Consider the following 15,550-nt stretch of genomic DNA (forward strand, 5'->3'; position numbering starts at 1 on the left):
AATAGAATAACTTTATTTGCATAGAATAAGTACATATTTTGGTGTCCAGAGATGTAATTTTGACAATTTGTTGCTTATTCTGCTATATGTATATAATAATACTAGCATGCAAAAACTTTACACAATTTAAATTTTAATTACTATTGAATAACAATTTTAATCATCAATTTTATTTTATTCCTGGATGTTTTCGGAGAGAAATTCTTTGAGGCAATTATAATTCTTATAAAAGGCTAGGCGAAGAAATCTTCCTAAGAAAAATCATTTTTAAGACATGATTTTCTGAGTTATTTGAACTTAACAGATGAAACATTAAAGGTACTAATTCCTGACGTAATAAAAATAATTGTACCTTAGCGTTTTTTCTTAAAAATGAAATCTATAACTTGAAAAATTATAACGCCTGCAAAATTGTAATAAATAATAATAATAATAATAAGCCCGCAGGGCAGCTTGTGGCGAGCTGTTGGGGAGTAACGACCCCACGGACCCGAGTGCTCCAGAGAGTCAGTCGGTCAGGGTCTCCGTCTCCGGCGTGTCTTCGTCGGTCGGAGTGGAACCCCAAGGGGACCCGTAGGACTCTCTGCGCTGACTTGCCTTAATTGGCCGACCAGAGGGGAGACGTTAGAGCTATACGCTCCAGGGGTGGAAGTGTTAAAGGGCATAACGCCGCGAGTAACTTCGGAGAAAGCGCAGCACACCTCTCGACACCCCTGAGCCGCTCACGCCGGTGTTGCGCCTGGCCGTCTTTACGATGGCGCATCAGGTGCCCATCTAGCGAGTGGCGAGTCACCGCCTGCCTTGATAACACTGTATATCACAATGTTATGGCAGGTGTCCGGAACTCTTAGCAATAGCCCAGTCTTATTTTCCACCCAAATTCAAACCATAGACCAGGACTCTTTCCATTTTTCTGTAATAGCCTCCAATGCCTGGTGAAACCGGTTTATGGGTATCTATTTATGTACACATGAATGGGTTCCAGCAGGCGTTCTACATGACATCAAAGCTCTCCAAACGGACTCTACGTGTTGGATCTATATCCCCACGCACGCCTTATAAATGACCGGGCTTAAAAACCCGAGAGTTTGTAACGGAGATACAAATAATAATAAGGGTATTGAGGACGAGGTTATTAGACAGTCGGTGAAGGAGCGCTTTTTCAGTCGGCTCACAAAAGTCCTTAACAGTCTTTTGTCAGGAGGCAACAAAGTGCGCGCCTTCAACGCCTGGGTAATGCCCCTACTCACATACTCCTTTGGCATACTAAGGTGGACTCAGACCGAGCTGGACGCCCTGGATCGGAGGGTCCGACTACTGCTAACCACACACCGTATGCTACACCCACGCTCGTCAGTTATGAGATTGTACATCCCACGGAAGTGTGGAGGTCGCGGCTTCCTAAACGCCAAAGATCTCCACAACCGCGAGGTGTGCAATCTCAGGAATTATTTCCTAAACAACGAGTGTGGGATGCATCGTGATGTGGTGGCAGTAGACAGGAACCTCACGCCGCTCTCCTTGGCAAATGAGAACTGGCGCAAACCTGTGGTACTAAGTACTGCGGATCGCAAGGCGGCATGGGAGAGTAAGGTGCTACACGGGCGGTTCTACAAGGCCCTCACGGGACCCGACGTAGACCTGCTCGCGTCGGTGAACTGGTTACGATCCGGGGACCTCTTCGGAGAAACCGAGGGTTTTGCCTGTGCAATTGCGGACGAAGTGATGATGACGAACAACTATCGGAAATATATCCTGAAGGTACGGTCGACATTTGTCGGGCATGCCGCCGTCCCGGAGAGTCACTCAGGCATATCATTTCCGGTTGTTCTCATCTTGCTAACGGCGAGTACTTGCACAGACATAATCTGCCAGCCAGAATTATTCACCAGCACCTTGCTCTTCTATACGGCCTTGTGGACCGCGAAGTACCGTACTACAAGTACTCACCTGCGCCAGTTCTCGAAAATGGTCGTGCCACGCTCTATTGGGATCGATCTATTATTACTGACAGTTAGACTATTGTAGCCAATAAGCCTGACATCGTGATAATAGATCGATCGCAACGCCGGGCCGTGCTGCCCGTGCTCGTCGACATCACCATCCCCCATGATGAGAATCTCGTGAAAGCCGAGAAGGACAAGTCCAGTAAGTACCTAGACTTGGCTCACGAGATAACCGCCATGTGGGATGTTGATTCGACGATCATTGTCCCGATAGTCGTTTCAACGAATGGTCTCATAGCGAAGAGTCTCGACCAACACCTTGAGAGACTCTCGCTAGGTGGTTGGATCAAGGGTCAGATGCAGAAGGCGGTGATCTTGGACACGGCGCGGATAGTCCGGCGGTTCCTCTCTCTGCGGCCCTGACCACCGGCAGCTTGGGCCCTGCCCCGCTGCTGGCGGCACCCTAGGTTAGGTTTTTTTATAATGTGTCTCTTTTGTATTGTTTTGTAAGTGTTTTTATATTTTACTTTTATATACATATTGTAAAAAGCCTAATCTGAGAGAAAAAGATAAATAAAGGAAATAATAATAAAATGATTTTATTTCGGATAAAAAATCCATAGTTGTTAGTTACATTTTATATTTAACTTATAAAATAGTGTTAGGGGAATAACAAAATAATTTTAACCTAAATACATTGTTATTTTGCTACAGAGTGGAGTTTTGTCCACCGCTGCAGCAGAGGGGAGTCCCACCTGTCCAATAACGCTATCATGATACTGTTAGCGCTGCCCCGCCAGCGGCTAAGTAAAGAGGCGCACCGCTTCCGCATGATAGCCGCAAAGCCGTCGACTTGCGCCTCCGCAAACATCCCGGAGGCGCTACAGTGTCGAGGCAGCCCCATCAGCATCCTGAAAGCGTTGTTGTACTGCACTCGTAGGTCGCTGTACGCCCGCCGCGTATAGACACCCCACAGGCTGCAAGTGTAGAAAGACTGGCAGTAAGCTTTGAAAGCAAAGTATAAAATGAGTAAAACTTGGAAACCACAAATAAAACTCATATTATAATTGAATATGAGGTACCAAAAAGGTACAAAAATTTGGCTTTTATAGAATTTATCTATAACCACGGGAACATAGCGTAATAAAGTACACCCGCCATTCTGACTGTCAGGATGGCGGGTGTACTGTTTTTTGATGATAACTTTATGTACCGAGAGGTACAATTTTTTTTAACGGAGGTACTAAATAGTACAAATTAGGTACAAAAATATGGTATGCTTTTCATTTATTTTTATTTAGGTACACCCGCCATTCTGACTCACCATTACATCGCGCAAATTAGTTAGACAATTTGCCGATAGATGGCGCTGTCACAATTATACTTAGTATAGGTACAGTCAACCAATTTGATTCCTAGGCCACTATAGAACTATGCCATAATGACTACTGATGAATGACAGTGCTTATTGAGTAATGCGTGTCAAGTATCTAGTAGTTAAAGCGACAAGGTTCTATAGTGGCCTAGGATTCAAATTGGTTGACCTGACAGTGGTGCGACGACGACACTCCTCCTTTCGGTCATTCTTGGCTCCGTTACAGAATAATTAATAGTACCGTACAGCAACGATACTTTCTACAAAACCGAAGTTTGACAGGGATTCAGGGTCGAAACATGCTGTTCCATTCTAATGTATGCCACTATCCCTTTAATAGTACAAAACCGAAGGAGTGCATGGTGTGAAATAATTTATTTTTCACCTCAGCAGCTCGAACAAGCATACTTTCGTCACTCCAGGGAGTGTGGAAAGTGCGACTTTCCACACTCCAGGGAGTGAGACAAAGTAGCTTTTTATTTTAGTGAAGGCCATGAATACAGGAATAAAAACTTTACTTGAAGTTGATTTTTTTTACCTTTAGGGTTTGTGCACAAATCACGCGAGGTTCGATAGGGGGGGAGGGGGGTCACGAAAAAATCACGACAGATCACGTTGGGGGAAGGGGGTATAAGGAGACCTCACGTATATTTTTCTATAGTGAACGAAATTAAGAAAAAATATGTACTACATAATTTTTCTCGGTTTCGTTAAACATAAATCTTCACTTGGCACTTCAAAATAGCGAGTATAAACAAGATTTGCTCTATACAATACGTGATGTTATGGGGGATAGGGGGGGTAAGCCATGAACCTCACCAAATGTCACCAAGGGGGGGTTGGGTCAAAAATGTAGCCGAAAAAACCTCGCGTGATTTGTGCACAAGGCCTTAATATGTATATTCTCACTACTGAGGTGAAAAGTTGTATGTGTCACAAGCAGCAAAGTTATTTTACATCTCGTGTTTTTGAGTCAAAATCAACACTCGTAAGAAAAACTAACTTTCCTCTCTTGTTGCACAAATAACTATTAAATACGGATCATCCCTATTGGGAGTAGAATGATGGTTGCAAAAAACACACATTAAAGTTTCAATATTTTATTTACTAAAGAAAAGGAATACATTTTATTCTTTGCTAAAATATTTAGCATATTAATAATATTTTAATGAGAAAATGATCATAACATTAGAAGTGATGCTTGTAACATATAACATGATTTCATGAAACTTCATCATTTTATATTTTACAAATCATCATTTCTCAATCTATTTGTTTCTAGTTATAAAAAAATTGCACTCTATAAATACGGGCAGCGAATACGGTGTAACATTTCTTAATATCACTGCATTTGCGTTTTTGCATTATCATTATATTACAAAACTCCTACTTATCTATGGAGTTTCTAAAAAGCAAAAAAATGCGGGTAACAATTTGAGATTTCTTATAAAAGTTGATGAGAATTTAACTTATTGAATGTTGAATTAGGTGGTAGGTAAGTATAATGTGTATTTCCAAACTATTTTATTAAATAGAAACGGAGCTATCTGTACCGGGGCTATGTGGAGTGAAACGGAACGGCCGCATTTTCGGGAGAACCCACCAAACATATTGTTGGAAGTGTTTGTGTTGCGCGACCTTGGTGCGGTCAAAGTATCTCCTTCTCGCTCTCACTTATAACTGCAACCTTAACGCACGTATGGCGGACCATTTTACCCACGATCGAACGTGAGTACAAGGCACCAAGGTCGCGGTCCGGTACAGCCGTCTGTAGATACTTTAACTGGGTAGCGCCATGCCGCGAGTTTCTGTTTTACAAATGCCTTATTATTTAAAATATTTAAACGCCCGTTCCAGTTTCAATCATGTATATTTCTAATGGCCGGTAACAAGTACTAAAGGCACGCTAAAGAAGCGTACGAGGCCAGGTTCTCGGGAGTAGGTACGCCATAAAAACTACACAGTACATAGTTTCGAGTGATTTATATAGGCACTTCCCATTAACTGCTCTCCCATCAATTTGTCTCATCGTGGTCCTTGATTTACGAACATAAAACGAAGAGTTAATTTATGACGAAAGCTGTCTAATTAGTCTATGGTTCAAGAGAGTGGATATGGGTTAGAAGTGTTTGAAAATCGAATGGACCGTGACATTTTTCAAGAGCTAGCGGAAATATTTAATTAAGTATTAGTAAAATTGTTCCATTGAACCACAAAAAAGAAAATTAAGCGATTAGATAAGTTTACCGCAAATATATCTACTTGTATTATAGCGATGCAAGCTTGTATTGTATTTTAATAAATCATTTGAATGATAGATAAAATACGTAGGCAGATCTCCAAAAATGTCACAGTGTTAAACCATAGGGACATTACAATGTACACGCGTTGAAATCTCCGTGTGGTAGATTGAACTCAACTTACCGGCATAATGTATTTACAAACTACGCTTAGGTAGCTATGTGATGTATAGTCGAGTATTGTGATCGTGACATAACGCACTATACCTTAACATTATACTTTAATAAAAGTAGTGGATATTCTTTCAATTCAATCATCTGTAAATACAGTTAGTCCTTTATTTTAATAAAAGTCTTCAATTTCTAACACTAAGGCTTCGAGTCTCAAACAGAATTAAGCGGCCTATTATAACCTACGATATCATACGCTCTAATATAATTCTCAATATATTATAAATCAATAATTTACGCTTATTACAAAAGACTTTCTAGGCATGTTTATGATTACAATTAATGTTACGAGTATAAAAAGGTGGTTCAGTAATTTAAACGTAGAAATGGTTATTGTACATTTCATCAATATTTATTAAGTTATACAAAAACAATTCTTAACAACTCGCCTTCAAAAATTTTCTTGCACTTAAACGCTAACGCTTATTTTATTTACTCGACGAAAACTAATTTAAATTACAGAACTCGCTATATACAAGTACTAGCCTCGTTTACGTATGAGTTTCGAAATACGGACTGTAAAAATGATAGCCAGAGTAACAATTGCTTCGATGCCTAAGTAAATGATAGATAAAAGAATAAAAAATTATTAGTTAGCAACATATTACCATTTTATAAATATAAACTGGCAACATTGGACTGATTGACATAGGCATGGCCAATGACGATGCGCGATTTGTTAAGTGTTGCCAGTTTAAAGTTATACAATTGTAATTTGTGGCTTATTAAAATAGGGCTCTGTAGCGCTATTTATTTTCGCTATAGATTACCATTTTCATAGTCCGTAAACATAAAAAACAAGACTGGCAGTGTAAAGCATCTATTCACTTAACACATGTTAAATTAACGATAAATCTAACTGTGCGTTGACTTTGGTAAACTAAACATAAAATAATTATACAATTCATAGTTGATACTAATCGGCAGTAAATTTACACAATGTGTAACCCTGGAAAAAGGGACCATAGTGCACTTTGTGGTAAGTTTCTCGCAAGTTGCATTAAGGTCCTTTTTCCTCAGACTACAAAAATCAACGTTATCAGTAATTGAATGTAATGTTGGTTACATTAGTATAAACAAACCACTATTCTACGTATAATACAACTCATGGCATCTTTGGTATCATAAAGAGTGTAGTCTACTTGTTTCTCGTAACGATTTCCCTAAAAAACATCTAGAGATCTCAATGAAATGTCGTTGCAAGCGCCAAGTGGAATACTCAAACGTTTCAAATCACAGACAAGTAAATATAAAGAATGCTAATCTCAAGACAAAGTTGCGGTTTCTTCGAAATGGAGAGTTACACTAGATGGCACCACTATAAGATATCTCAGTACACCAAGGACGTCGCTTAAGAATGTTAGAACGCTTACGTATGAAAGTTCTTTTCAGAATGTGACAAAATATATGGCTCGAAATCTCTTTCACCGTGCACGGACGGTATCCAATTAAACTTTGTTATGGAAGAACGCAACCTTGTATGCAGACTATCAGGCTTTACTATTTACTCGTCTCTGCTTAAATATTGAAAATGTCAAATAATTAAGTCCAAATGCGGATATTCATGAGTAGGTATGAACAAGGCCGTCTTGAGAATGCCTCTATAATTATTTATGGCGTATAAAAATATCTACGTAACACTGCGGTCTCCACGCCTCAACCTTCTATTGTAACCGCTACTCTAATGCGTCTATCTCATTCTAACATCAGTTCAAAGGAAATCTGAGTCATGTAATATCAATTACAATCCTGCCACATACTTAGGCACTAAGTCATTACAAATAGAATTGACATTTTTTTACATACATTCAATTGTCAACAATGAGCGATGATGATCTGAACACTAACGCGGGATCCAATATAGGTACGCGAAAACATAAACATTAAGCGTTTCAAACATCGTACCTAAGTATTCGCACAGAGGAGTAAACCAACAGAGTAAACATCTTCGTACAATCGTACTGAAAGATCATATTAGGTTCTACGGTTCCATACGGACGTTTACAAGACAAATCTTCGACAAGTCCTCATTGTCAGTGACCACATCGCGCACATGTGCGGTTGTACGAAGCTGTCTCAGTTGTTACTCTGCCTGTTCAGCCCTTCGTGGTACGTTTTGTGGTGTAATTTTGTAGCAAGAAATTTTCAAGAATGTTTAATAGTTTGGCCCACTTTTCTGGAAATTTTATACACGACCCGTAGACTACAAAGGAGAAGTCGTAACAGAATGTATGTACAGAATGATCACAGTTACAGGTTGTAACTTACTTTGACGCACCAACAATCTAAATTGGCATGCGGCAGCACTGTGCCCCCTTAACGCTAAGTAGGTACCTATGTATACATCACTAAATCTATAACATTATCGAATATTTAATTATCAAAACGATCCAATAATCATCTAAATACACCCATAAGAAGCACTTTAATGAATGAATAAGTTTCAGAACTTTACATATCGTTTATACACGGTAATATAATATATATCATATTTTGTGTTTCAACTATACGTTATAATCATCGTTTACTCTAGTAGTATCGCTAGAACTCCAGAATGAGACAACGCCCTCCCCTATACTTATCGACGTACCGCTACAAATACGTACTTATGTAAAAAGCGATTTGCGGAATCATTGCACATTTCTTTCAAGCTATGGGCACAAACTTCTCTAACCGATAGTACGTATGTAGGGGCAGCAGAAATATCTATCCTGCTAATTATTCCAAAAAATCTTGGCATCGTCTCAATTTCTCTGACAATAGAATGCATATTAAGATATTTTAGTTTGTAGACTAGATATTTTTGTAGCCGATTGTACCGATTCAAAGTAAACCAAAATTTGCAATGACACACGCACATTTCACATTAACTAGTCATCAACATTATCAACAAAAACTTATAATCTTCGCCTAAATTATTAGTAAACTATAACTAGAGAATCTACAATTTGTTACATTATTCATCTTAATTTTACCAATCGATAATCCCGTCTTAAAAAAAATACATTATTTTAGTCACACTTCCGATCAAAACTTTAGAATGTGGGTCATCACCGGTACGTATTTATTCCGGAAGAAAAGTCCGTCACCGGTCGGCGCTTTCACTTCAGCGATAACAAAAGAGGTCTAACAATTCGAGTCGGGAACGTTCTCACTTGACATTAGGTGGGCCCGGGCCGGCGGAGGCGGAGCGGGCGCGGAGGCGGATGCGGGGCGGCGCTAGTTGCGGTAGATGTAGGCGCAGGGCTGCGGCGCGGGCGGCGGCGGCGTGGGCGGCCGCTCGGCCGACGGCGACGGCGACGACGACGGCGGCGACGGCGACGAGCTCGAGCCGCCGCCGCTCCCCGACCCTGACCCGGACCCGCTGCTGCGCTGCGACACTGGAAACGAAACCGAACGTTATATACATACCACTTCAATCCTTCGTATCTTCCCGTCTCTGCCTAAAGTATTTTCAGCTAATCCTTTGGAACAAAGTCCCCGTTGCTAACTAACCCGAAGGCATTTTTGCAGAAACATATTCCCATCTGCCCTTCCAACACAAAGAGCCTTACTTACTTACTTTTGTTTGTTGTTGGGGCTGCGAAGCATATGGTAAAGTATGGTCTCTTTGTGTTACTCCACGGAACGTATGGTGTCAAACGACCTGGTGTTTGAACGCATTTATGCTTGTGATGAAGTATTTGTTTCCGCTCGTTTCTCACAGGTACCTACCTATTATTGTTTTCTCTACTCGGTCTTTATTGAGCGCGTAGTTTTAAAGACCCTTCCACAAATTTACCCAACGTACCATACGTGGTATTTTGGTGGTGCGTATTATGCTTGTGAATGGTGCACCTAGTCCCGTGCATCTGCTCAGAGGTCGTAGTACTACACAGAGCTCGTAGTCTGAAAGACCCTTCCACAAACTTACCCAACGTATGGTGGTGGTGCGTATTATGCTTATGATGGTGCATCTGGTCGCGCGCGTCCGCCCCGCTCGTTTCTCAGAGGTACACCTTCTTCACGGAGCGCGTGGTCGAGAAGCCGTTGTCGTTGCCGCGCCGGTAGCCGTCGCCCTGCGGTCACATGCCTGCGTTAACTGACGTGACGCCGTCATGGGTTAATGAATGGAGTGAAATGTTAGTAGATGAATATGCAGTGGCAGTTATTTTCCGAGCGTTTGTATGCTTCATTCCCGTGCATTCAATTCCAAATATAGGTAGTTATACGCATTGTTGTCACGGAAATAAATCGTTTAAAACGTTTGGAAACTGATCTAAGGTGGTATCGTACGGTTCCGTCTTGCATTGAACAATTGAGATGAGGAAACTGTGATTTCAATTTTGTTGAAATCACAATATGACTTATTATTACATAGGTACCAAGAAAAAAAAGATGCAGTTTACCCGCATCGTCAATACCACCTTTATAAGTAAGAATATTCGCGAATTCAACATTAGTTACTTTTACTAGTTCGATATTGTGAACTTGAAAATGAAGAATCTTTGACAAATAATTACCCAGGTAATAAGTACATAGGGTATAACAAAAACTTAATTCGCCAATATTTTTACACAATATAAAAGAAAAAGTGGTTATGATTAATGAATGATTATGAATAGTATTTATTAGAGATGCCCCGAATAGTGTTTTTAGCCGAATACCTCTACCGGCCTCTCTCCCGGCCGGAGCGCAGAATATTCGGCATAACAATACAATATAGTCAATGTAGTATATTATAAAATAGTTATTAATAGGTTTAGTATATTAATAAGTTACTAACATAATATGGAAATTCTATTCTGCAATAAATAATTATTTAATTTAATTTATAACATGCGAACATTTCGGATCACATTAAATATGAAAACTGTTCGCCAATAAAACACAACGTTTACTAAAAATACAATATTACTAAAAAGAGAATTATTAATTTGTAATCAACTAATGCTCAAAAACAGATATTCGTATTTAACAAATTTCCAAGAATACGTATTAAATGTTGAATATACTTATTATTATTTGGGGTGTTGCGGGCCTTTGAGTGCCACGTCGACCAAGCAGTGATTTATTGTGACGGCCCTTTAAAGTTCATTACTAATGCCCGTGGAATCCAGGAAGTTCCAGATTCTTTGGGCCGTAATGTTCTGTACCTCATAGGGTTGCAATACATGCCGCCCTAAGTAGGTACTTCTTTTTGACATTAGTGGTCCACAGGAACAGAGAATGTGCATTGCAGTCTCCTGGGACTCCTGGCAGAACCTGCATGTCACACCTTGTTTCTTTCCAATTTGAAACGTGTGTTAGTTCAACTTACAGTGTCCAGTCAATATTCTAGTCACCGCGCAGGTTTTGTGTCTTTTGAGCCCTAAAAGCTCCCTAGCAGTTTGGCTGTTGAACCCTTTGATTAGAGCTTTCGAGTGTTCTTGTCCTTTGACGAACTTCCACCAATCGATTGCTCTAGTTTTTTCTTTTCTTTTTTTTTCTAAGTTGCCGAGCAGAGAATATGCATCTCATTTTGTGATTCCACAGAACGGTTCTGGGCCGACCAGGTGTGTGCCTGCGCCCTTTCTAGCAAGTTCGTCCGCTTCTTCGTTTCCGTTAATGTCGGAGTGCACTGGTACCCATCTAAGTATGACTTTGTTGGAGTTAGCCAGTGCATTGTACATTGTGCAGGTTTGTTTTACAGTTCTGGACTAGTTTTGAGTTAGACTCAAGGGATTCTAGTGCCAGCAGAGCAGCCTGGCTGTCTGAGTTGATGTGGATATGTTGGTGTCTTAGGTATCTATCCAGGTTAATCTCCGCACATTTGTTGACGGCGAAGACTTCTGCCTGGAAGATTGAGGCCTATCTGCCCATACTGACGTTAGCTCTGAGCGTAGGTCTCTCACCATAGATCCTCCATCCTACATCATTGTCTTTCTTGGAACCATCCGTGTACCATATATGGCTTACCTCTTCGACAAACATTTGTCGTTGGCCCGTTTGTCTCTTCGAGGTATTTCCACTGCGTATAGTTTGGTAAAATGACATTCGGTATGCGTGTCATCAGTTGGCATGCTAAGGGTTTTATTTGCAAAAACCCAGGCCTTTAGTTTGGTTAATGCTCGAGAGCGCCATTTTGGCCTGTTTAGCGTGCATATTCTGTAGACAATAATGAATATAGTTAGTGATTTTCGGTTATTTATATTGTGTATTTTTTAATTTAGGTATGTGAAACCGATATTCGGTATTAGGCTGAATACCAAACATTTGACAAAGTGTCCGAATACGGAATAGTTGACGAATATTCGTGGCATCTCTAGTATTATGATAAACGTATATTAATGAGGAATCAATAACATTTAGAATTCACATGCAAATTTAAAGCAAGCCAGTGATTGGTGGTTACTGATTTTAGATTAAAATGTTTATATAGACAATTTTGTAAAGGATATAGGAGTTATTATTTCAAGTAATGTAATCATTAGCAAGTAGGTATAGTATTTGTATTTTGATTCGAAAATTAGTTACGTAAATAGTATATCTATATAATAAGGATTATTGTGCGACTACAATAAACCTTCAATATACGCTAAGTGTCTCGTGGATTCTTAAATGGAAAAGTTGTTCGAAAGCGAGGCACTGTCACTTCCCTGTTCTTGATTACTCCGATTAGAACAAGTGCTATCTACTAAAAGCCATGCGATAGAGAAAAAAAACACAACTGACATTGACCTGATGCGATCGCAGCGTGCCGAAGTTGTCGCGGCGGTAGGCGTCCGGCTGGAACTGGAACAGCGTCTCGTGGTGCGGGTGGTACGGCGGGTGCTTGCGCAGCGTGGCGCGCGGCGACGCCGGCTTCGGCTGCGGCGCCAGGACCGGCTCCGCGTAGGTCACTTCTTCCACTTGTTGGAGGAGCTTAGGCTCGGCTTGGATCCTATCAATAACATACAATAATTCAATGTGTAACAGAAATATAAGGCTATCTGGCGGCAAAAGTAGCGTTACCGATTCATGGCGGAATGAGAAGGGATAATAGTCATGTGTCGATAGAGATGTGAGCATCTTTCGGTATTTTCAAATGATCGGGGCCACACCTTTGGCCTATGCTCTAGTAGATGGCACCACTTTTTGATATTTAAGAAATTTAACACATATCAGTGAAAGAATAAGGATCAAAGTCAAATGGCGTTCTAAAAGTTTTAATCATGTGTCGAAAGATGGCAGTAAGTTTACTATGGCTACAAAATTTATTTCGACAATCCACCTCTATTTCAAAATATCTATTCGTAAGTTAGAGGTAAGTTAGTAGTTGTTAGTCTATAGCTGCTATAGACCACCGGTTTCTGGGGTAGTGCGCCGTTTTTTGTCTGGCAGTGAATGTGTTAAGTTAGTAATAGCTATTCGTATTGTATTATCAATAGTGAAAATTTAAAAATATGATTACTTAAACAGTAACTGACCGTAGACGTCTCTGTTCTACAGATATTGACGATAAAATCGCAGCAGTTCTAAGAAAAGCTATATCAGTATTATACATAAAACCAGAAAGCGTTTATTTTCATAAACCACCAGCTTAATAAGGCTGTACAATGAACTGTAGTTGAACACTTTGTAAAACAGGAGAAGTGAAAGTTGCCAATATTGATGTAAACAATTCAGACAACCGACCTATTAATATTCTGCCTCTGCTCGAAATACTCGTACTCGGTGTCGGGGTAGGGCATGTTGTCGTCCTCGTCCTTCTTGCAGCGGCGGCCGCAGACGTAGCCGGCCGCGAAGCCGGCGCCCAGCGCGGCCAGCGCGCCCGCGGCCACGGCCAGCGCCAGCGTCTCCACGGAGTACGCGGCCGGCGGCGGGTCGGCCGCCAGCACCTCGGGGCCTGCGGACGCCCCGAACGGAAATTATAATATAATGACACACTTTGGACTTCAATTACGTATTCATTAGCGTTCAAAATACGGAAGACACACTATGTAACTACTATTATGTTTTAATCTCATAATCGAGTTTTAGTTAAACAAGGAATTAGCTAAGTAATAAGCTTCAGAGCCCCGAAGCGATCAAAGGCACATAATAATTTCATCGTTAAAAAAAAGATGGATCTTACTAGTAAGTTACTAGGGCATGATATTGTTGTGCTGTCAAGTCAATGTGATGTAACACGTTATCGAGGGAAACACTGTACCGAGGTCTTGTGACTTTAGTTTAATAATATAACATATGCCGCTCAAGCGCACCACCGGCATGATTTCACCCAATATATGAGCATGTGTGCAACGTTCCTCACCTTCATTGTTGTTATTTCCTTTGCCCTCTTTGTCTTGTACAATGTTGATGACTTCGCCTTTGGTTTCACCTCTCGCATCGTCGTAGAGACCGGAACTCAGTCCTCCTACTGCACCAGCATCTTTGCCACCTGAAACATAGTATAGATGAAATACTATCATATTAATAAGAGCCTCCTATTTATTAAAACACGGTCAAACATCTTTCATTTTAAATTCAAGCGAATCTAAATAAATACAACTGAAAATGATCCAAATTGCACCAAATTAGTCGACATCCAGGCAACGCGGCCAGCTGATCACGTCAGATGTCAAATCCATAAAGGTCCAATACCAATTGCATTCAGAGCCTTACGAGTGAAAATACAAACAGTTCTTATACTTACTGTGCGGACAAGCGGCGTGGCTGCCAGTGCTGACGCTTTGGTAGAAAGAATTCTCGTCCAACCACCGACTAACACCATGAGAGTTGGCACGACACCGACCGGCCTGCTTGTCCCAGGCGCAATACGGATCTTGGAGGGCCACGCATTCACTGAAAATTACGGTTTTTTTTTTTTAAATCAAATCGAACATAGTTAAGAAATTAAAAGCGATACGGAGCTCTATCAACTGGTCCATCGAAACGTTGAAAGAAACTTGTAAAAAACTAGGGGCTAATCCCCCCGATACTATCACAATGAATCCCTCTAGATTGCATCGTGTTCAATAAAGCCCCAGACATAATTTCAACTATTCCGGCTGCCTAAAGTTGCGACCATAAGTCTACCGTTGGTACGAGTATATTAGGTGGTATGACATCCGGCAAAACACTCACGAGCAAGAGCTGATCTTGTCGCTGGAGCACCTATGCAGCCTCAAGCTGAGCACCTCGCGGTCGGACACGGCGATGAGGCGCGCCGCGTCGCGGCCGGCGCGCGCCACGCGCAGCGCGCGCACGGGCGAGCCGGCCGCGAAGGCCTGCAGCTCCTCGATCACCACCGGCACTGCGCGCTTGTTGGAGTCGTACGATGCGGCGTTGATGGCTTTTATAATCTTGCCGTTATCTGTGAAAAATAAAATTCGTCAGCGGCAACCTTAAGCGAAAATGTGCGATGAAATATAAAGGTGTGTTGGTCCCGGGTTCCTTACCTGTTCCTATAAACAGCACATCATACGACTTCCCTCCGGGCGTTTTCACTTGTGGATCTACAGCGATCTGCGTAAACCGATAGCTGCAAAAATAAATGACAATCGGTTATAATATTATTTAAATTGGCACTTTTATTTAGAATACTTTATTGGGTACATCACTTACTGAAAACTGGTTCTTATGACGATAGGCTCGCCAAAGAACGCGGGTACCGCTTCATCCATCAGTGCGTGGGTTTTGATGAATTCTAGCGTCTGATCTGGCAACTGCCGCGAATCATTGTGGCAGGTTCCTGGTCTTGGCTCGGGTACCTAAAAGATAATACAGAAGTAAAAAAAGAAACTTGGTAATTTACTTTAATGCGGGATTTAACG

The 15,550-nt window shown here is 41.1% G+C and overlaps 1 protein-coding gene across 3 annotated transcripts in view; it reads right to left on the reverse strand.

Moving 5' to 3' along the window:
- Positions 1-4,405: 4,405 nt before the first annotated feature.
- LOC133527592 (semaphorin-1A) overlaps positions 4,406-15,550 on the reverse strand; it is a 533,145-nt gene continuing 522,000 nt past the window's right edge. For 2 of the 3 annotated variants that reach the window (XM_061864660.1, XM_061864662.1), the window contains 9 exons: positions 15,342-15,487; positions 15,176-15,258; positions 14,862-15,090; positions 14,431-14,579; positions 14,047-14,175; positions 13,428-13,638; positions 12,486-12,693; positions 9,706-9,850; positions 4,406-9,172 (listed from right to left, as the gene is read on the reverse strand). In XM_061864660.1, the coding sequence (XP_061720644.1) occupies positions 9,779-9,850; positions 12,486-12,693; positions 13,428-13,638; positions 14,047-14,175; positions 14,431-14,579; positions 14,862-15,090; positions 15,176-15,258; positions 15,342-15,487 (1,227 nt within the window). In that variant the 3' untranslated portion in view covers positions 4,406-9,172; positions 9,706-9,778. The remainder of the gene's footprint in view (positions 9,173-9,705; positions 9,851-12,485; positions 12,694-13,427; positions 13,639-14,046; positions 14,176-14,430; positions 14,580-14,861; positions 15,091-15,175; positions 15,259-15,341; positions 15,488-15,550) is intronic. The other variant, XM_061864661.1, reaches the window with a different exon arrangement.

Source organism: Cydia pomonella, chromosome 18 (genome assembly GCF_033807575.1).
Source record: "Cydia pomonella isolate Wapato2018A chromosome 18, ilCydPomo1, whole genome shotgun sequence".
NCBI classification, from domain to species: domain Eukaryota; kingdom Metazoa; phylum Arthropoda; class Insecta; order Lepidoptera; family Tortricidae; genus Cydia; species Cydia pomonella.